Source organism: Giardia intestinalis, chromosome 2 (genome assembly GCF_000002435.2).
Source record: "Giardia intestinalis strain WB C6 chromosome 2, whole genome shotgun sequence".
Classification (NCBI taxonomy): domain Eukaryota; phylum Fornicata; order Diplomonadida; family Hexamitidae; genus Giardia; species Giardia duodenalis.
Window position 1 is genome coordinate 543,623 of NC_051857.1, and position 20,964 is coordinate 564,586.

At 47.5% G+C, this 20,964-nt stretch overlaps 10 protein-coding genes across 10 annotated transcripts; 6 read left to right on the plus strand and 4 right to left on the minus strand.

Annotated features, from left to right (window-relative positions):
- Nucleotides 1–25: 25 nt before the first annotated feature.
- On the plus strand, nucleotides 26–4,126 carry GL50803_0092246 (putative Cation-transporting ATPase 2; the record flags this gene model as incomplete). Its single annotated transcript, XM_001708092.1, has 1 exon — nucleotides 26–4,126. One exon carries the CDS (start codon nucleotides 26–28, stop codon nucleotides 4,124–4,126), a length of 4,101 nt encoding a protein of 1,366 aa, XP_001708144.1.
- Nucleotides 4,127–4,205: 79 nt separating this feature from the next.
- GL50803_0014997 (uncharacterized protein) lies at nucleotides 4,206–6,701 on the minus strand (the record flags this gene model as incomplete). The annotated part of the gene is made up of 1 exon (XM_001708091.1): nucleotides 4,206–6,701. The coding sequence occupies one exon, from the start codon at nucleotides 6,699–6,701 to the stop codon at nucleotides 4,206–4,208; it is 2,496 nt and encodes an 831-aa protein (XP_001708143.1).
- Nucleotides 6,702–6,763: 62 nt separating this feature from the next.
- On the plus strand, nucleotides 6,764–8,632 carry GL50803_009605 (uncharacterized protein; the record flags this gene model as incomplete). The annotated part of the gene is made up of 1 exon (XM_001708090.2): nucleotides 6,764–8,632. One exon carries the CDS (start codon nucleotides 6,764–6,766, stop codon nucleotides 8,630–8,632), a length of 1,869 nt encoding a protein of 622 aa, XP_001708142.2.
- An 888-nt stretch (nucleotides 8,633–9,520) lies between these two features.
- On the plus strand, nucleotides 9,521–10,894 carry GL50803_0014999 (uncharacterized protein; the record flags this gene model as incomplete). Its single annotated transcript, XM_001708087.2, has 1 exon — nucleotides 9,521–10,894. The coding sequence occupies one exon, from the start codon at nucleotides 9,521–9,523 to the stop codon at nucleotides 10,892–10,894; it is 1,374 nt and encodes a 457-aa protein (XP_001708139.2).
- On the minus strand, nucleotides 10,860–12,311 carry GL50803_0014998 (RNA polymerase III transcription factor subunit; the record flags this gene model as incomplete). The annotated part of the gene is made up of 1 exon (XM_038045807.1): nucleotides 10,860–12,311. The coding sequence occupies one exon, from the start codon at nucleotides 12,309–12,311 to the stop codon at nucleotides 10,860–10,862; it is 1,452 nt and encodes a 483-aa protein (XP_037901705.1).
- Nucleotides 12,312–12,392: 81 nt separating this feature from the next.
- On the minus strand, nucleotides 12,393–12,998 carry GL50803_009611 (Fcf2 pre-rRNA processing protein; the record flags this gene model as incomplete). Its single annotated transcript, XM_001708086.2, has 1 exon — nucleotides 12,393–12,998. The coding sequence occupies one exon, from the start codon at nucleotides 12,996–12,998 to the stop codon at nucleotides 12,393–12,395; it is 606 nt and encodes a 201-aa protein (XP_001708138.2).
- A 72-nt stretch (nucleotides 12,999–13,070) lies between these two features.
- Nucleotides 13,071–14,342, minus strand: GL50803_009612 (uncharacterized protein; the record flags this gene model as incomplete). Its single annotated transcript, XM_038046427.1, has 1 exon — nucleotides 13,071–14,342. One exon carries the CDS (start codon nucleotides 14,340–14,342, stop codon nucleotides 13,071–13,073), a length of 1,272 nt encoding a protein of 423 aa, XP_037901706.1.
- A 194-nt stretch (nucleotides 14,343–14,536) lies between these two features.
- GL50803_0015000 (TFIIH P44) lies at nucleotides 14,537–15,757 on the plus strand (the record flags this gene model as incomplete). The annotated part of the gene is made up of 1 exon (XM_001708083.1): nucleotides 14,537–15,757. The coding sequence occupies one exon, from the start codon at nucleotides 14,537–14,539 to the stop codon at nucleotides 15,755–15,757; it is 1,221 nt and encodes a 406-aa protein (XP_001708135.1).
- Nucleotides 15,758–15,977: 220 nt separating this feature from the next.
- GL50803_0017304 (Alpha adaptin) lies at nucleotides 15,978–18,329 on the plus strand (the record flags this gene model as incomplete). Its single annotated transcript, XM_001708081.1, has 1 exon — nucleotides 15,978–18,329. One exon carries the CDS (start codon nucleotides 15,978–15,980, stop codon nucleotides 18,327–18,329), a length of 2,352 nt encoding a protein of 783 aa, XP_001708133.1.
- Nucleotides 18,330–18,386: 57 nt separating this feature from the next.
- GL50803_009618 (Leucine-rich repeat protein) lies at nucleotides 18,387–20,948 on the plus strand (the record flags this gene model as incomplete). The annotated part of the gene is made up of 1 exon (XM_001708080.1): nucleotides 18,387–20,948. One exon carries the CDS (start codon nucleotides 18,387–18,389, stop codon nucleotides 20,946–20,948), a length of 2,562 nt encoding a protein of 853 aa, XP_001708132.1.
- Between the last annotated feature and the right edge of the window lie 16 nt (nucleotides 20,949–20,964).

Here is a 20,964-nt window from a genome sequence, read left to right on the forward strand (position 1 = left end):
GCAAAGAATTAAAAAGGCAGGGTCGATGGGTCTCATCCACTCAGAGGAATTGGTTGATGTTAGACTTCTATCGCCCCGCAAGTGGTCAAGGAATCCGTTAAAAGTAACAACTTGTGCGCTCTATGCTATTGTCCTTCTAGTTGTTATTCTTTCCGGTGCCAGGGCCGCAATGCTTTATAATTCTTTGCCAGCTGCGAGCAAAGCACTGGAGTATCCTCTCCGCAAATTGAATCTGTTTGAGGAGATGAAAATTGCCCCGCCCCCGCTTTCTCCAACCATACTCAATGGTCTGCTATACCACGATGTTGGCATTCACTTTCGTGTCGTATTATTTCTTCTCCTAGTACCTATCGCTGTCCACATCATCACCATTCTCATAGAATTCTGGGTGGTTGAGGTCAGAGCTGTTATGTCGTTTTCCCTAGTCAAGAATCCCCGCGACGCCTCAGTTATCTTTGCTACCCCCAGATGCGGATCTGGCCAGCCATGCTTTTTGACTATGCATCACGAAGTACAACATACCGGAAAGAGTCCTGTCGCCACGTCACCAGAGGATTTCAGTTATGTGTCGTACTTCTATTTCCAGCAAATAAAGTACGTTTGGATTGATAAGGAAAATAAATTTATTTCTGTGTCGGACGACCTTTCGTCCCAGCAGACATCATTAGAAGTACTCCTCAGAAGTGCGGACAAAGGCTTGTCATCGGCGGAGCATTCACAGGCAACAATTCTGTACGGAGAAAATAGACTTGCAGTTCCCCTCTTAACGCTTGGGCATCTTTTCGTCGAGCACATTCTATCACCATTTTTTATGTTCCAACTTTTTACATCGATTCTCTGGTTGTTCGACGACTTTGCCGTATATTCATTCTTCACATCCGTTATGCTTTTGTTTATGGAGGGAGGAAACATTCTTACCAAGTTCAATCGCATGAAGGAGTCTAGGAAAATGATAAGTAACCCCTGTCAGGTCGAGGTTCACCGTGATTGCGAGTGGGTTGTCGCATCAAGTACTTCGTTGGTTCCCGGAGACCTAGTTCGTTTCACAGTTGACAATCTCCAGGCTGCAATGGAACGTCAGTCTTCACAAGCGGAAAAGCAGAGAAAAAGTGCCCAAGATACACAGCTAAAGCAGCTCGGTGTTCCTTCTATCCATATCTTGCTGTCTAGAATGGGGCGCATGTTTCTCAGCGGTAGCTATCCTACCGAGAACTATGCTATCATGCAAAGGGAAAAGAATATTGGGTTTTCGACCCAGATTCCGGCTGACTTGCTAATTACAAAGAACGTGGCTGTGGTGGATGAGAGTCTGCTTACGGGAGAAAGCGCTGTGCAAATGAAAGACTCCATCTGGGAGAGTGATCTCCTTCTTAATAAAACCTTGGATGATGCAAAAGAGATACCATTCAATCAAGACAGGGATGCGTCACACATTCTCTATGCCGGAACAACACTTGTGTCTGTCAGCTCAGAGCCTGTTGAGGCTGTCGTCTTGCGTACAGGCTTTGAAATGAGCCAGGGCCAGCTTATCAGGAAGATACTTTTCGACACGGAGCGCACAAGTGCCACTACCAAGGATGCTGTGCAGTTCCTCGTGATCATGTTTGTCATTGCTTGTATCGCCTCCATCTACACCTTTGTAAGAGGGTATGTGACTCAGATTTGCCCCCTGAACAGACTTATTCTAGAGAGTTTAATAGTCTTTGTCTCTGTTATTCCCCCCGAGCTTCCTATGGAGGTTTCCATGACGGTTTCCGCTTCACTTCAAGAGCTCCGCCGCTTATTTATATACTGCACTGAGCCATTCAAGATCATGAATGCTGGAAAACTTCGTATTTGTTGCTTTGATAAGACAGGAACACTTTGCGATTGCGAGGTGAAGGTGGTTGGCTTTATATCTAATTCTGAAGACGACAGAGCAAACCACTTAGAGCGTATAATTTCTTCTGCTGAACTTGTAAAAAGGGCTAATCGCTCTCTTGAGAATAGGAGCTTTACTGGTGATCTGGTGTCCCACCTTGTCTTGTCTTCGGCCCAGAGTCTTTTCGTTCATCATGATAAACTTATTGGTGACCCACTAGAACAAGCAATCTATGCAGATGGTAAGATTTATAGCATCCAGACCGACGGCGTTGTTTCTCTCGCATTGACACATCCGTGGCAGGTGACCGTAACCAGACGCTTTGCTCTCTCAAACCGACTGAAGCGAATGAGCGTTGTAGCAACTGCAACATGCAATTCCAAAGCCATCTCCAAAACTATTGTGGCAACCAAGGGTGCGCCAGAGGTGATCAAGGAGCTGTGCACCCCACAGTCTGTTCCCTACTGGCATGATGATTGTCTTAACGAGCTGGCTGCACAGGGCTACCGGATCCTTTCTTTTGCCTACAGAGAATTGGAATCTTCCGATGAAACGCTGACACGAGCTAATGCAGAAGACGGCCTCACCTTCCTGGGCTTTATTGTTACAGATTCAAATCTAAAACCAGACACTAGGGAGGCTATAGAGATCATCAAGGCATCTGGCCACCGCTGCGCGGTGATCTCAGGAGATAATGTTATCAGTGTAGGAGTAGTGTCCATCCGTTCGGGGATACTACCAGCTAGCCGTCCGTTGTACAATCTTGAAAGGTTCGACGAATGCGCACAAACCTGCCTGTTTACAAGATTAAATATTAGGACTCATCACTCGGCACCTACTGAGTTTGACTTTCCTAGCGAGCTTGAAGTAACAGAGAAGAATGTTAAAGCAATAGCACGACAGTACTCATTAGCTGTAACGAATAATTCCGCTTTTATTGCCCTCTTAGCACACAGTAAGTGTGGTCCCATGTTTATTCCCCGCATCCACGTGTTCGCTCGAATGACCCCTGAACAGAAAGCTGACATCATTCGTGTCATGCAAGGAACCGCTCCTACCCTATTCTGCGGAGATGGATCGAATGATGTTGAAGGGCTCCGTTCAGCAGACGTTGGGGTTGCACTTTGGGAAGCAACAGACTACAAAGAGAAAAAAGCAGAGGCAGACCGGATCGAGGCGTCTGCCAAGGAGTCTGCCATAGTTCGCCAACAACGAATTCAGGCAGCTGTGGCTCAAATCCCCAAGCCATCTATACTGGGCCCTTCGGGAACTCCTGCGTCCCAGCAGCTCATCTACACGGAGGCTCGTAGGCGCTCTGCAGAGAAGAATACAAAGCTTACTGACGAGATGCGCTATCTCATCTGGGAGCAAAATAAGTACTGGTCAGAGGTACGGCGGGTATCGAGAAGTGGGTCCACCTCCCTTGTGGACAAGATCTTCGGTATGTCCAACGATGGAATAATGTCTGGCTGGAGTCAGGCCTTCGACATTGAGGACGAAGGGAAAAGCTTACAACTTGGCGATGCAGCAATCGCAGCACCTTTCACAGCCAAGTCTGGAACCATTGGGGGCGTCCTTGACATTATTCGTCAAGGGCGATGTTCGCTTGTCACCCTTATTATGACCTATAAGACCTTAGCTCTGAAGTGCATCGTGGGGGCATATTCCATGTCTGTGTTGACACTGGACGGCGTTCGGTACTCTGAGCAGCAGCTGATGGCCAGTGGCGTATCACAAATGTTTATTCTATTCAACATCAACAAATCAAAACCTCTGAGAAGGATTAGCCGCATCCCAGCACCAGACAATATCATAAGCGCATATGCCCTTGTGAGTCTTGCGCTGCAGGTCCTCGTCCACGTCCTTATCATGTCTTTGTTGGTCCACCTGCTTTCCACAGAGAAGACAACAGTGCCGTTTGATGTCAAGTTCCAGCCGTCGCTTGTTAATACCGTTGTATTCCTTCTGGGCATGTACCAGGATCTAGCAATCAATGTCGTTAACTATCCTGGAGAGCCGTACATGCTTAGCCTGACGCAGTTCAAGAAGCTGTGGAGAGGCGTCATCGTATCCGTAGTGGCCACGCTGGTTCTTACCATGCAGTGGCTTCCTGAGCTTAATGAGGCGCTCGGTCTCATCACGATGGACGGTCATGTGCAACGGACCGTGATGACATTTGGCCTACTCGATGTGCTGCTATGTCTCGGGATTGAGAGGGCGTCATTCCACATTTTGGGACCAAAGCCCATCAGTGATGACGCTTAGGCAGTGCTGTAAACCGTTATTGTTAGTCGCACGTTTCTCGCTACATTGAGAGAAGACAAAGTTTCAATTCACTTACCCTTCATTGCTTGGCGTCCAGTGAGTCAGCACTGTCTTCAAGGGATGCAATCTGCGAGACAGTACCCCCAATAAAAGCAGTCTGCTTGAGCTTGTCAATCCAACGTTGTACCTCCTCAACAGAAAGCTTGGATACAGAGTATCGGCCACCAGGCGTAACCATTGACTCGAAGTATCCCATGCTCTTTCGAATCAGAGTTTTTGCCTTAGAATCAGTATGTCCATAGTCTATGTAGTTAGATATCTCTGCAGAACGATGCTCGAGATTCTTAGCCTGCTGCTTGAGGTCAAGAATACTATTTTCAGCAAGGAACTGTTTGAAAATTTCTAGTGCTTCACCCACAGTTGTACAGGCCTGCGTATATGAATCAATAATTTTCTGACTTTCCTCTAATATCTTTTCAACTCTTTGTTCATCATCCTTACATGCCTCAAGTTCCTTCTTCACCTCTGGGTTTTCAACCAATCTACTACAAAATGATCTCTTTGTCAACGCCAACTCGTGATTAGCTAACAGACAGAAACACCTTTTGCAACAATTTCCATAAGGCCTTATAAAAGACCAGCTGTATGTCACCTTGGCAAGTAAATTATCTTCAAGCTTCTCTTGCTTGCTCTTCTCCATAGCTTTATATCGACTCATCGGAATAGGTGAGCTACAGCATATTTGATAGCACCCTTTGCATCGCAATCCAGGATGGTCTAGATCACGATCCTCATAAATGTATTTCTTAACACGAGCCTTATCCTGAAGAGATTTTTCCTTGCTATATAATGCTCTAAGATAACCTCTTTCTTCCTCCATATCCTTTCTCTTAGTCTCCAAGCCATCACGCAGCCCGGGCAGCGTATAAACCAATGCCTCACTCACACGCAGAGTAACATCAAAGCTGACTGTTTCCTGAACATGATGTGGGTGCAAACCAGCAATGTGTCCGAACATACGTGCGAGCTCTCCACGCATCCTGTGCCAGCTTTCAGCAGAGGCGGAGCACATCTCGTTCGTTATCAGATTTGCATTCTGGGAACAAATGGCAAGAAGACGCACGATTTCACTGTCAAAGCAGTATAGTATCTTCTTTTCTAACGGCAGCCTAATTCCACTGTCAGTGAAATACTTCATTAGTGAGGGAAGGGTGTCGCCAGGTTTATATAGTGTAGCCCTAGTGTGTGTGAACCCGATAACGATGTTGTCCAGTATGCTCCTATGGAAATGCTTGAGAAGCTCCTCGATACAGTACTTGAGGAAAACAGTGAAGCGGGAATCGTTCGGTTTCAGTAGAAAGCAAACACCGTAAAGAGTTTTATGATGCGAAAGATGCCTTATGATGTTGCGTATGTTCTCCGCGTCCTTCTCCAGCCCCCGCGTGTCACCCATACCAGGAGTGTCTATGACGCAGACGCGCACGGGTAAACCGTTCAGAGTGTAGTTGAAATAGTAGTCCTGTGGAGCCTGTGTTACCGAGCCACCCAAGGCTTCTGCCTCCTTTTCTCCTGTCGAGATTTCTACACCGTCGAAGACGAATCTTACAGGAATTGGCCAGCGTGTGTTTTCGAGAGGAATTGTTGGGAGTCTAGAGAATTGAGAGCACAGCGAAAACGTATTGACAAGGGTGCTCTTACCGACTCCCGATTCCCCTATCAGAAGAATGGATAGCTCTTTTGTTGGCGGGAGGTCTGTCGGTCCAAAAACAGAGGGCTCCACAGCAGGACAACAAGCAGATGCAGCCACCAACGCAGCGTTAACGTCTATGGGAGAAGGAAAGGAGGGAACGGTGGGTGGCAGCGTACTGATCTCATGACTAGAAACATGATTGGAGCCATATTGCCTTTTAGACCCAGAAGGTTTGGACTTTGAACGAGGCTTAGATAGCTTGTCAATGGGTGAATCCAAATCCTTTAATACCTCATCTACCGTCGCATATGCACATTTTTCTATGCACTTCTTCAATTTCTCGGGAAGATGACGACGACACCCACGAAGCTGATCATAATTCGCCAGTTTTTCCCCAGTATATGCCTCATAAATCAACACAGCAAGGGAGCGCAGGTTATCTCCCTGAAATGTGGGAGCATCGTTCTTCGATAATGGAGCTGTCTTCAGTAAAACTTCACCATCTCTGAGAGATACTGTGTCCAATGTTAAATCCTTACAAAACGTAGGAGGATCACTGGCATACCCTTCCTTCACTTTCTTAAGGAGACGTACAGTCCATTCTATTACAAGGTCTTCTCGGCCAGAAGGAGAGAGACCAGAGTCCTCAGAGAAAATGCTGCGAAGAGTTGGAGAGTCTTTCGAAACAACAGGCCTTTGGGTAGTTTTGGCATATGGAGCGCCCCCTACACAACCAGGTGGCATGACTGATGGCGTTTCTTTTATTTTTTGTGAAACTTTGCACGGCGTACTTGATTCTTCGTTGATCGGTATGAAAAGTATTACGAAAACCCAGGATAATATTAGCAAATGATATGTCCCATCTTTAAGTGTGATTGATTCCATAGTCAATCTCAGAATCAATGATTGGATTAAAAAACCAAAAAGATCTTTTAAACAAATTTAGAATGAGCAGAGCAAGTTCGTCAGCCAGCGATACGTCAACATATGGCTCCGAGTCATCATACAACTCAAGTTATTCCGACGAATCTGACAAGTATGAATCGTCAGACACATCTACAAATGATTCATGTGGCCGTCGTGCCAACATCCTTCTTTTGGGAGAAACCGGGGTCGGGAAGTCCACCTTCGTCAACGGATTCATTAACTATTTGCGCTTCGATAAAATGCCAGAGAGCCCAGAAGATACAAAGAGAACTATATGGGCGGTGCCAATGAGTTTCAGTTTAATAGATAATAACTATAAGCAAGTGTCTGTGTCGGTCGGACCTTCTGACAAGAATGAGGACGTGGAAAGCGTGGGCGCTTCTGTGACCCAAGACCCAAAAGTGCACGTTTTTGAAGCTCATGAAACCGAGATACATTTGATTGACACGCCAGGAATTGGAGATACGAGGGGCTATGACTATGATAAGGCGAACTTCAACAAGATCATTAATTTCGTCAAGGACTACGAGCTCCACGGGATCTGCATGCTCCTGAAGCCGAACAATGCTCGCCTCAACGTGTTCTTCAAGTTCTGTGTCGAGGAGCTCTTGGTCCATCTACCAGCTAACGCAGTGAAGAACATCATCTTTTGCTTCACAAACGCGCGTTCCACCTTCTACAAGCCTGGAGACACATACACACCTCTTAAGAAGCTTCTAGAGGACAGAAGCATCAAGATAGCCCTTGCCGAAAAGACAATGTATTGCTTTGATAATGAGGCTATACGTTTTCTTGCAGCTCGTGCAAATGGTGTCACATTTTCTCCCGAAGACACAAATAGCTTCTGTGAAAGCTGGAAGAGGGCATCCGATGAGCTCAAGCGCGCGATAAACCATCTGAAAATAATCAAACCGCAGAGTGGAAAGGCAATCAGCCAGCTGGAGGACGTGCGCAGGACAATCACAGGCCTCTCCATTCCCATGGCAGACATTACGCGCATCATCCAGGAGAATATTGACCTTCAGAAGGGCCATGAGAAGGAACTTAAGAGCCTATCGGGAGAGGAGGACGACCTTAAGGACAGATTGAAAATGGAAGTCATCCGATACGACGTTATAGAATTCAATCAGCCCCGTACGGTCTGCACAACTTGTGCAAAACAGGTCACGGTTAACGGTGTAACGTGTATAGAATTTGATACTGCTTGCCACGATCCATGCTATTTAACGACTGTCACCGCCATGCAAATGGGTCACCCAGAGCTACGAGGTTGCTGGGCTATGAATGGAGACATGTGTCATATTTGTGGTCACTCCTATATGGAGCACATGCACACGATGCATAAAGCGAGTCCCAAGAAGGTCACTGAAGACGATCCCCAAGTACTGGAGCGCCTCAAGAGCACCAGTGACAGACAGGCGGTAATACAAGAGGAGATCCGCAAGGCGAAGGACAAGATTAAACACTACAAGAAGGAGTACCGCCGTATCATAGAAATAAGTGCTCGATTCGCGCAGTTCATCAAGAAGAACGCGATCCTGGACTTCAACTCCTCTCTCGGCGATTATCTCAAGACTCAGATCAAAAAGCTCGAAGACGCATCTGACCTCTCCGACATTGACAAGAAGCGCCTCAACGGGTTCAGAGAATCACTGAAGCGCTACGAGGAGGAGGTGAAGATCTTCCAGGAGGCCATTTCACGTGGGAAGGTAACCGTTCCAACAAACAATGAGATAAGCGAGCTCATCGATGAACTCAAAAACCTTCCACTGACAGGCGAAAGTTTCAAGATAAGCCTCCAGGCAAACGAAAGGATGCTCAAGCACTACGCTGAGCACCTGGGCAAAGCCAAACCGGCAACCAGCTCTAAGAAAAAGCGCAGCAGGTGACAACAGGACAAGCCTACTGGAAAAGTGAACTTGTGGCATGCATCTGGTTGCTATATGGATCTGCGCACATAGCTGAAGAAGGAGGTGGATAGTTGTAGACCTCTGTTGAACTTTTTAATTAGCCGTTTCTCTTACTTATTAATTTATATCCCGACGTGGAGAAAGCAGTAGAATATCCCTTCAAGGACGCACTTATCGAGATGAGTGGTGAGACTAACTGCTGAATTGGGTCGTTTCTTATCTGACCGTATACCTTCAATGCCTGTCTCTGATGCCTGTGACCCGCGACAAGACATCTGTTTGGAGAATCACGAAGCTATTGTTGTTAATCTGCGATACCTGTATCGTTTACTGCTCCATGATTGCTCCACAAATCACAGTTAGCCCATATTAATGTGCATCTAGAAGAGTAACCCGTCAAAAGGCGATGTGCGGCACCTTATTTCAGGTAACTTCAGAGTGCTCATGGCATACACTGCCCCAGGAAACCCCACTAGTACTCAGACCAGTCCCACTCAGTTGGCATAGAATAGTACAGTCTCTCAGCTACAAGTAGAGTATACCATGGCTGTGAGGTAAAAGATTGCATAGTAAAGCGTCCTAGCTTATGGGATATGTGCTCGAGCGTGGCACTGTACGATGAGGCTTAGGCATAATACCAAGCAGCTTTTGCGACTGTCTTCTTCTGGAGACCCTGCAAAGGGCTACACTTGGCGAGTGGGCGGCTACAACCAACTGATAACGAACATAGCAGAGTAAACTTGAAGCACCCAATCAGTACGGGGAACACACACTTGGTTAGCGGAGGACGCTGTAGATGCTCTGGAGCACTTTCACGAGACGCTCAAGCCGATACCACGGGGTTGTATGAAGATTTATAAAATACCCATGAGTGGAGCCGATGTAAGCACAGGCGGCACGCGCATGCCATCATCGCTAGAGGATCTTCTGGGTAGCCACAGCAAGGACGAGCCGTCAACCAGTAGGGACATAAGCACGAGGATAGGCGCGCTCAAAGCTCGGTTGACGCGTGCGACCGCAGCATCTGGCGGCACCACTGCACCGGACGTCCGCCTCTCGTCTCCCCACCTCACAGAGCCTTCTTACAGGCGCGCTTCAGTGGGAGGAGGTGAGCTTGGACGTCTGGCCTCCGAGATCCCCCGATCCAGCCTTTCTGACGTGCACTATTCAGAGGAGCTGTACAGTGCCAGATACAACGAGCAAGCAGCATCATCGAGCACACTAGAGGTGGAGATGCTGAAGCGGCGCATGGTAGAGCTGGAGAACGAAGTCATTGTCTTGAGGAACGAGAACGAGGCCCTGCGCAATCGGCTGACAATAGCGTGCACCCAGGGCCTGTGTCGGTCGGCCATAAACCAGAGCGCGATGAACGCGTCTCATGCTCCGGCCTCCAGGCAGAACGTGACCAATGCCACCGTGAGCAATATACGACCAGCCGCTTTGGACATGTCAGACTTTGAGCGCCAGTGGCAGGCCATTGAAGCAGGGGTGAACAATTGTGTGGATCGCACCTCGGTGAGCGATCCTCCTCAGATGGAGTCGCATACACCCAATACGGCCATATCTCCTAGCACTGGCAACAGTGCACTAACACGATCCCGTGCTTCTATCATGTCTGCTTCTCGTATTTCAACCACTCCACCAGTTTGGTGTAACGATGCACATAGGAAATCAAGAAAACTCAACAAAGAGATTGAGGAAGCATTGGGGAATGCGATCGCATCTAGTAATACAGGTCTTTCGTTTACAGCCTGTGGCAACGCAGATAGGGGTTCTTTAGGAAAGCAAACACAGACTCCAAATCCACATACAATCACTACAAAGGTTGCACTACCAACTGCAGGAAACTGCAAAGAGGCCGTCGCCCCAAGACTGGTTGGCATAGATGAAGATGCAGATGAGCCGTGCATTGTTTGGAAGAGGGAGACAGCGTCTGGATTGGTGCCTTCGGGGGCTCTGTCTCTTGAGCACATTACTGAATGCTTATATGGTGAACACGCACGGACGTTCAGAGGATGGATTATTGCTCTTCGTAAAGATGGTGAACAGAAAAGCATTGCGGACCTCATCGACCAGTGGGCAGCACTTCCTTCCGAGAGGCTTAGTCTTATTCCAAAGATTGGTCATCCAAATACTATCGTTCTTGTGTCCCGCACCCGTGCTCTTTGCTTTGAAATTCATCATACAGAAGACTACACCATATGGGTCAATTATCTGGTTCAGAAGTTGAATGGATTGTAGTCTGTCTTTTATTTTTCAACGGTTCCAATTGTATTACCGTACAATCAAAATGAGGAACACCGTCACATTTGAGAGCATCTACCAACTCTGAGCTAACAAGCCCTGTCTGGTTCAATTCTAAGAACTTTGGTTCAGGTCTGGTGTTGGCGCCGTCAATCACTCGTCCAAAAGCTGGACTATAGACGGTCGCTATTTCGTTGACCACAGAATTGATATAATTGAGAAGCTGAGAGCGTACATGGTCTAGGTATTGCTGTGTGCAAAATCCGCTTTGCTTAGTGCACACTTCCGCAAGAATTTCACCGTCCCAGCTGACCATTTCTTGAGGGAGGTCGCATATGCATCTGTTGTAGTTTTGAAGAAGCGACGGCCCTGGTTTGAAGATTGCTTCAAAAGGTCCAAGAAGGTATTGTGGAAGGCTGGCCACAAACGCCTCATAGTCGTTGCCACTCTTTGTCTTAATTATGCTCTTCAGTTGTTCTAGAAGCTCACCACGAAAGCGTACGTCGACACTTTTAGCTTGTAGTCCCAGGTGGGGATGAAGCCGTATATCCAATCCTCGGCGTATCCACACGTATCTCCATGGTCCGTTCGTGTAGGTATAGGCCACTTGCTGTACTGCAGTGATACACTGGAACCTTGTAGCGGATCGGAGTGTAACTCTATAAGAGCTCCCGTCCGATATTTGTGCTGCTGTTCTCTCTACATGAAAGATGTCCGAGGTGATACTCTCCAATTGATTGAGATACTGTGCAGCGCGCCTGAGACCATCGGCTATTGAAGTTGCAAACCGTAAGGTAAATACCGCTTCTCTTTGAAACAATCTATATAACATGTCTATAGTCCAGATTGGACGAACTGCAAAGAGTACCTCCATAAGCATGGCCAGGGAACTCTGGGTGAGAACACTCTGAGGTAAAGACTGGAGACACATGGGGGTATCGTAGTCTATCATCCAGTCGAAGTTTCCGTGTGACTTTGGGGTGAAAGTTAGATAGACTCGATGGAGCCTTGGAGTAGGGTAGAGTGTTGTCTGCTCCAACAATGATGGTAGGGGAATGATTGCTTCTGCTGGGAATGCAAGAGAAGGGGAAGAAAGGTAGCTAATGTTTCTCTTCACTTGGCCCCACACCTTATACTTCCAGGAATAGACGGTAGACTCTTCGCCTGTGTCTGTAGAACGATACACTGTCCTTACTTGTGCATAGGATACTATGTGTTCTGTCCTTTCTGGACTGTTGGGAAGTAACATTGGCTTTATAGTAGCAAGTTTGCCGAGGGTGATTGGCGGCATATTGTGAATAGAGGATGAGGAGGTGCACTGTGAGAGGTGCATGCGGAGAAGCTCCGGGGCAGCAAAATGCCGCAGGGCTACAGAAGGAGAGTCCACTCTGAACGGTAAGATAATAACATTCATTTTCTGCGGCTTGGGCAGCCCAAGGCCGAGGACATGAAAAACGCCCACTCTTATTTACACTCAACAAGCATGCCACTGCCCTTACTCCTTAGAGATTCTCATGGGAATCCCAATGCGGCGGTTTCTCTTGAAGCTGGTTTTCCGGACCCTTGTATCGACAACATTCTTCGCTGTCGCCAGTTGCTGAAGCGCTTTAGGATTTTTCCTGAAGAGGTCGTCAAGGATGGAAGACGTTCTCTGCTTCTTGGGTATCCGCGCAGAGTAGAACTCGCCTGGTCCCTCTATGACCCTTCCAAAGTGCACGTTCCTCGGAAGCTTGCTAGAGTCCCACTCTATATCCGCGATCCCCTCCTCTGGTTGTAGCACTCCTCGCATGTCCAGCGCCTTCATGTCGCGAAGCTGTTCTGGAGTAAGATCCTGCTCGGGGATCTCATGCCATCGCCTAAGACTCTCGAGCTCCCGCTTCTTCTCTGCCCGCACGTCGTGGATCTTCATGCTCTTTGGGATGGCCCCAGGCTCTCGCCAAGTGAATTTACCTAGATCCACCTTACTGTTGGGATCTCTCATTGCAGGCAGGATTGCCTTTTCCATTGCCTCCTGCGCACTGATAGAAAGTTTGCTACAAGCCTCTTCAGTAGCTGGGTCTAGTATTCTATCTAAAACTGGCTCTAGTCCGTACATCTTCATTTTTAAATTTAACAATCGTGCTAGCAATCCGTGCATCTCACATAGAAAGAGAGCCAGACAAGGATAGGCAACTTACTTCTTCATAGAATTACAAATTACATCTATTTTCTTTCGCAGAAATACCTCATAGTTTTGGCCAAGGCCGAGAGACTGCACGGTGCGTCGTGCGACTTCCTCGGACGTGTCTGTTTCGTAGAAATCTATCTTAATCTTTTTGGAACCAAACAGTATGTTTGTGGAAAAAATAAGCTTACCTTTCTCGGCAGTGTCTATGTTTCCTTTTGCTTGTGGACTGGGAGTGGCGGGGTCTTCGTCACTCAAGTACCCATTCTTGATCATTAAGCACTTAATCTTATCATAGAGCATGACATAGTCTCGCGATGACACGTTGTTTTTCTGCATAAACTGGAGCATAGCTTCTCCGGGATCCTGTCCAATAAACCCGTGGAAGAGAACCTCTGTCCCATCACTCAAATCAACAGGGAGGTCAAACTCCTTTGGCACATTGGAGTTCTCGTGCTTTCTCTCTCCAGGATTGAAGCTTGATGTTGAATCACATGAAATGGGCATGTCTTGTGCATGCTGCAACCCTTCCTGTATATGTGTAGTTGGAAGCTTCACAGTGAACTTAGAAGAATCCTTTATGCTTAGCGACTGATCTTGGGGTCTTTGATCTGTAGTTGGCGACGGTTGAACCGCTAGGGGCACAGTGTCTAGAGTACCGGCCCTCTTAGCATAGAGTTTCTGATTAGCTTGTGATACTGCACCAGAGGGACTAAGGCTGACGGCAGGAGAGCTGGACTCGGTAGGAATTGCCTGGACGTCCTCAGGTGTCTCTGAATAAGTGGTCCGAAGATTAAGCAGCATAATTTGGCGCCTCTGCAGACAGTACTTAGTCGCTCTTAATAGGCAGCTCTTCAAGATTTCAGAGCTCTTGCTAAAGACATGTATGTAATGAAAGCTGTATCCTGGAGACACATAAGGAGCAGCTATTTGCTCCACTGTCATGCAGTCCTCGTCTTCAGCATTGGTGTCGCAGAGGAAGCAAGATTGGGGCAGATTCTTAAGGCTCAAAAGACTTTCCAGCAGGGGCCTTGTCCGCTCCTGGCTTGAATCATATATGGCAATGATAATATCTGTAAAGTGTGTATCTAAGCGCTCTGCCAAAAATCCCAGAGAAGTGTCTGAATTCAGAGAGACTTGATCTAAAGTAACTTGCACACTGGACCCCTCCACAGAAGTCGTCAAAATTGGGCGCCCGCTGTTAATGGAATCCACGTAGGATGCAGTAGAAGCATCACTAGGCCCTACAAAGAGCCAGCGAACCATATTTTCAGATGCCATTTTTTACAAAGTGGAGCATAAGGAACACGATGAAAGGTAATTGTAACTGAAAGCTGATGCTAGCTGATGTTAGCTGATGCACACACTACCGTGTACTTTCTGGTTTACTCATAATAATCACACAAACCTAGCATGGCAGCTTCTGGTCAAGTTACTGCCTTTGGTGCTTTGGTGGGAGGCTAAAAAATTTGGACATGGCGTCGTTCCGTGCCAAGAAACCTATACCCACCAGTCATGTAGAGCCGGTGCAACCGCTGAAAGTGGAGAAAAAGGTCTCGGATGGACAAACCCAAAAGTTGTTCAAAAGGCTAGCTCCGAGTCAGCAATCACAAGTCGGAATATTTCGCCACGTAGTCCTTATAATTGACTCATCTGAATCCCTCCCGCTAACCTATCTGTCTGAGTTTGTCAATAGTCTCTTTCTTTATGTCCAGTTCATTCTTTCCCATCGGCCCTTAATTCGGGTTGCCTTTATGACCCTGCAGAACTCGCTCTGCTATCTTGAGCTCCGCTTTTCGTCCAACTTATCTGCCTTTGAAGAGGTCTTGAGGGACGGATTTCGTCCTTCTGGTCACATAGCGCTGGCCACGGGACTAGACCAAGCCTATGAGCTGCTGATGAATAACAAGTCTGCGGCGTCTTCTCGGCGAATCCTATATGTCAATTTCTCCAACGCTACTCTGGACTCTCTTGACATCTTCAGTGTATTGGAGAAGCTACTGGCCGCGCAGATACAGGTGGATATTGTTTCACTTACAAATCGCTTTGGGGTGCTCGATCACATAAGCCGGGTAACAGGCGGGAGGCATCTCATTGTGGACCGTGACGTCAAAGGTGGGTTGCTCAACTTGCTCAAGAGGCTGGAGTTGCGATCTGAGGACACTAGGCTCATGCACTCAAAAGGAAGGGAAGAACATTCCCTGAATTTACAGGCCTCTCACAACCAGACTGCGACAGACACGGAAGGAGGGAAGTTTATCATGGTGGGCTTTCCCGTACACATTTGTGATGATGCAATCTGCTTTTGTCACAACAGACATGGTACAGGCTTCTATGAGTGTCCGTTTTGTTATGCAGTCGTGTGTGACATCTCCGAGTGCGTGTGCTGTGGCCTGCAACTGGTCATGTACCCCAACTTGTACAGGGGGGCACTCCTTCATAAGCGAGCTCTGTCGTTCAAGAAATTAGATACCTCTTTGTCTCAGACTGAAAGCATTGTAAACACTACCAACCCAGCAGAGGATGGAAAGAACATCAAAGCGAAAAGCATGTGCTCACTGTGTCAGATGCAATACGGAACAGATACAGATACCAGTCAGTATTTGTGCAGTTTCTGCGACGCCCCGTTCTGCAAAAGCTGCTCCGAGCTGCTGGCAGAGGCGAAGGTGGCCTGTACGGTGTGCGGTCAGATTTGATGAAAGAGTCTATGTAATCTTAACAAATCTATTCCATTGTAAATTTTGCATGGTAAACATCGCTTGATGACTACCCCAGATCAACTAGAAGTCAATGTTTTTCAACTTTTTTCAGCTTGTTGAGTACCCCCTCCTCCAGCTCCGAGGAGCAGCATAGGTACCTACAAAAAAGTTGTGACCCTCCATGGTCCGCCACTCACGCTTAATTTAAAAAAAACCTATGTCCACTATGAGGGGTCTCAAGAACTTCATAGCCGATGTCAGGGCCACAATTGCACCAGAGGATGAGCTTAAAATCGTGAATGAGGAAAAGGCGAAGATTCGCCAGTGCTTCGCTTCTCCCAAGGCAGATTCCTACGACCGCAGAAAGTACTGTCTCAAGTTGATGTACATGCACATTCTGGGCCACAACATAGACTTTGGGCTCCTGCAGGCGTCTCAGCTGATGACGTCGAAGGTCAGGGACGAGAAGATCGTCGGCTACATTGTTCTTGGAGAGCTTCTGCACGACAACAAGGACTTCCTGCGCCTTGTCACTCAGACGATCATGTATGATCTTCAGCAAGTTAATGAGTTCGCAACCCCTCTTGCCCTGACGTTTGTTGCCAATGTGGCCAATGCAGAGATGGCGGAGGTCGTTGCGCCGGCATGCATGCAGCTGGTCGCTGCCCAGAAGACCCAGGTCAACTCATATATCCGCAAGAAGGCTGCACTGGCCCTACTTCATTGCTACAGAGTCAACCCGGCCTCAGTGGACACTGAAAACATCAACTCCATGCTCATCACCCTTATGGAGGCAAAGAACGTAGGTTTCCTGAGTTGTCTGACACACCTGCTGTATGGAATCTCCGATGTTAACTCTAAGGTTTTCGAGGTCATCAAGACCCGCGCAATCTACCTTCTGAGCAAGATAATTCTCAAAAAAGAAGTCTCTGTTGATCACCAATACCATGGGTGTCCGTGCCCCTGGCTGATAATCTCTCTGATGCGCTTCCTGCGGCGCCTGGCCCCCAGGTTGGAGGAGGCTCAAGACAAAGATCATGGCCTTATCAACCAGCGCACCATGTTGGAAAGTGTCATCAATGAGATTTTCAAAATGTGCTCTGGAATCTCCAGTAGTGCACCGATTGACAAGCAGCAAATATTTTGGGCCCTTGCTTATGAAACGGGCGTCTTGTCGAACTATTACGCTGAGTACTTTGAGGAAACTATCAAGGTCGACTTTATGATCAAGACGGTCACAGCTAAGGACACAAAGCCGAATGTCCGCTTTGCGGCGCTCTCTACTCTTGCGGAGATGTCCCGCATGGTCAACGTAAACATCGCGATCCGCGCCAACATACGCTCAATCGTTGAGATAGTCTCTTATGAAATGGACTTTTCGCTCCGCGGTAAAGGACAGGTTCTTCTGTTCAATAGTGCAGATGTGGAGACAGCCGAGGGCATAGTTCTCTGCCTCCTTGGAGGTGCAAAGGCCACTCGCTTCCCCAAGGACTATCGAGAGGACTCGCTACTGCGTGCCGCTATCCTTTGTGAGCGTTACGGGCTTTATAGCACCATTGAGGTTGATGGGGTTGACACCGTGAAGGAGTCTCTGTGGACTCTGCGTGCTATGATCAACCTTCTCCCCACGGCGTCTGAGTTGCACCTTCGTTTTATTTGGGCGAATCTGGCCAACGCAATTATGCTGAAGATAGTTGGCGCAGATGAGTATCCTGACCTCAAGGCGCAGGTTCTGTTTCAAATTATTTCTGCCTGCTTCAACCAGGAGCAGATCCAACAAGGTAACCTGCTCGTTGTCGACGATCCGTTGATACTGACAACGGCCTGTTATATTATAACCGAGTCTGTCTTTGAAAGCTTTGGGAAAGGATTTGAGGGAATCTTCTATGGGATTGAAAACACGCGACTCTTTGCCGAGTATGGACCTCTGTTCTCCGCCGAGGCCATCTTCCAGATAGTTTCCCAGGCCATCATCATGCTTTCTAATGGATCATTCAAGGAGGAGCAACCAGTAGCCGTTAGCGCCATGATTGCCCTCTGCTACATGAGCGTGTGTCCGATGGAGAACTTGCAGATGCTAATAGAATCACCTGTGGCAGACGTTCAGCAACGAGCAGCAGAGGCAATGGCTATCATGCAAATTCCTGACAGAGAGCTGGTTGCGACCCTACTCCAACAGACTCCTCTTCTCAAGAACATCCGCGGACTGGAAGCCATGATTAAGAAAGGCGGTGATGATAAGCCGTACAGAGATGAGGACATCCCAGATAGCGACGACACTGGCACTAACCCCAGCACATATGTCGAGGACACTCCTGACTCCACGCAGCCTGTTCAGTCTATTCAACCAGTACAGCCGGCTACCATGCAACCAGCCCAGTATGTTCAGCAAGCGCCGCAGCAGACTATGCCGCCGCAAACCCTTGCATCCATGATACCAGGCGGTATGCCTGCAGCCGTGCCTGCTCCGGTGACCATGCCAACTGCCGCCCCTGTACCGATAGCACAAACTATGCCTGCTCCCCAAGCTACTATGGCGCCAGGCTTAAACGATCTTCTTTCACTGTAAATTTGTTAGCGGACCGCCCCAAACAACAGGATTTCGCTGGGTAAACTAAAATTCCAAATGCACAGGCATGAACAGGATCCCATCAAGGCAGCCATTATTCAGGCAAAGAACACGGGGTCTCTTGTTCTTGATGACTACGTTCTTATTACTCTGCCAGCAACGGTCTACAACGCCGAGATGCTTGCTGAAGACTCGTCATCGTGGTACACCAGTACAAATATCCGTAAGCTCTCTTGTCGAACCTGTGGCCTTAAGAGTCTATCAAACGATCTTTCCTTGTTGGAAAATTTGGAGATCATTGATTTGACGGGCAATAAACTCACCTCTTTTCCCCAGGACGCCGAGCTTCCGGTGCTTAAGATACTCAACATTTCCAAAAACCTATTGACAGACCTATGTTCCTCTTGCTTTGCGACCGTTACTGAGCTACATGCTACTGAAAATCGTATTGAAACCCTTTGCTTCGATGCAATTTCGCCCTCTGGAGTCCTAATTAAGCTTTCTTTAGCCAAGAATAGGATAAGATCTATCATAGCACCATCTATTTATCAATACAATCTTCTCCACTTGGATCTAGCGGACAATGCGTTGGATGAGTTTGATTGTGCACCATTTCCAAGCCTTGAGACACTGATATTGCATCACAATCGGATTCGCGACATTAGAAATCTGTCATCCCTCACGAAGCTCCGAGTCCTTGACTTAAGTTATAACAGGATCCAGAATGATCCGCATGGTTTTGAGCTGTTTTCCATAAGCGGGGACAAGGAGATATTACATGATTTACAGGCTAAACGTGTGTTCACAAATCTGCGAGAAATCAATCTATCTAATAACACATTGCAATCCATTCCCTCCTTTATTTTCTCCTGTCCAGAGCTTAGTAGTGCTGATTTATCAAACAATAATATCCAGCGTGGTGAAGGTATGATTATTTGGGAGTTCCGCGAGTCTAGCCAATTGGAATCCTTAGACCTCACTGCGAATGACATGCAAGAGCTCCCGATTGAGCTGGGTATCTTGAAAAGGTTGAACAAGTTGCGCTTCGACGGCAATCCTATGCGGAGAATGCGGCAAATAGCCGGAGATAGTTCGTGTGCAAAGGTACTCGAGTATCTTCGCAGCAAGATCCCCCATGATCATCCGTACTATCAATGTGATAAGACCTCTTTAAGTAAGCAACAGCGCGACAAGGTAGCGGGCCAGCTTAAGGCCATGGCAGAAAATCAGATAGAAACGGAGTATACGGTTCTTCCTAATTCCTCGGTTGTTGTTAGGAATGCCGCAGCCAGCCTCTCCGGGTGCAAGCTGGAGTTTATAGATATTCATGATATAGACGACATACCCCTATCGGTCCTTCAGACACCAAACCCTTCTCTTAAAAGCCTGTCTTCTATTGTCTTTCGGAACTGTACCTGCTTGACCCAGAACATTTTGCAAGCCATTTTGAATAATCTTAACTTTGATGTTGCGCCTAGCCTACGTAGCTTAGAAGTGAGCGGAGTACGAAAGCCCCCTATTAGGGATTTGGTTATCTATCGTTCTAGTGTGACACACTTAATCATAAAGCAGCTTCCGTCACTGGTCCGAGTGGAACTAGCCGATAATCCATTCTTAACAGGCGTGGTTATCGAGGAGTCAGGACTTGAGGACTTATTGTTATCGAGTGTAGCCTCTCTTAAGTCCTTATCTCTAAAGTCAAATAGACTGATGGCCATCCCTGAATCGATTTTCACTCCAGTCTTGAATATAGAAGAGCTTTACTTAAATGGCAACTCCATTTCTGCTATTCCTATTGATCTGATTAACATGAAGGCTCTTCAAACACTTGATCTTTCTTGCAATTTATTCAAGAAGCTTCCCAATGAAATGGGCTTGCTATCTCCTTCAGAGGAACATGAGCAAAGCTGGACTAGACAGTATGCAGGCAGTTTAACGAAGATTGGCCTTACAGGAGTATACATCACGCATCCCCCACCTAGTATTGTCAAGCGTGGTGCCTTGGTAATGATGGGGTACATGCGCGAGTGCCTAGATAAAGAAGAATTCGAGCAGGTCCTCTCTGTGCGCAGAAAGCTTGATCACGCATTTTATGAAAATGTAAGGCCAGCCAGATCAGGATCCCACACACATAGGCCTCGTTTAGATGGAAACTATACTGACTCAAGACATTTACTCTCCTCTAACGACGCGCCCACTGCAACTTACCAGGGGGAAGTTTACAATCCTTATCACGCTACAGATGAGATGCTTGCAGAGTATGAGCGGTCACGTAGTCGCGGGAGCAGCAGAGGGGCGGAACGAGATAAAGGTCGCATACTGCAGTCTGGTGGTCAGGCTAGCGGCACCATCTATGAGCCCGATCCACCTAGTCCACCTAGGCGAGGTAGAATCACGCAGAGTAGCATTAGATTTGGAGATGAAGCTCCAACCAATAAGCCCTTAGATTATGGCCGTGTCAGAAGTCAACAACAGCTACAGCCACCTTCCCAGCCTACACCTGCACAGCCACCAAGAGAGGATTATGAAAGGCCCACACTGCCTTCGCGCGGGCATGTAAGCACACAAAAGGGAGACCCCCCAAGAAGGCACTATCTTGATAGTCAACGCTTATGGTAAGTAGTACATCACAACA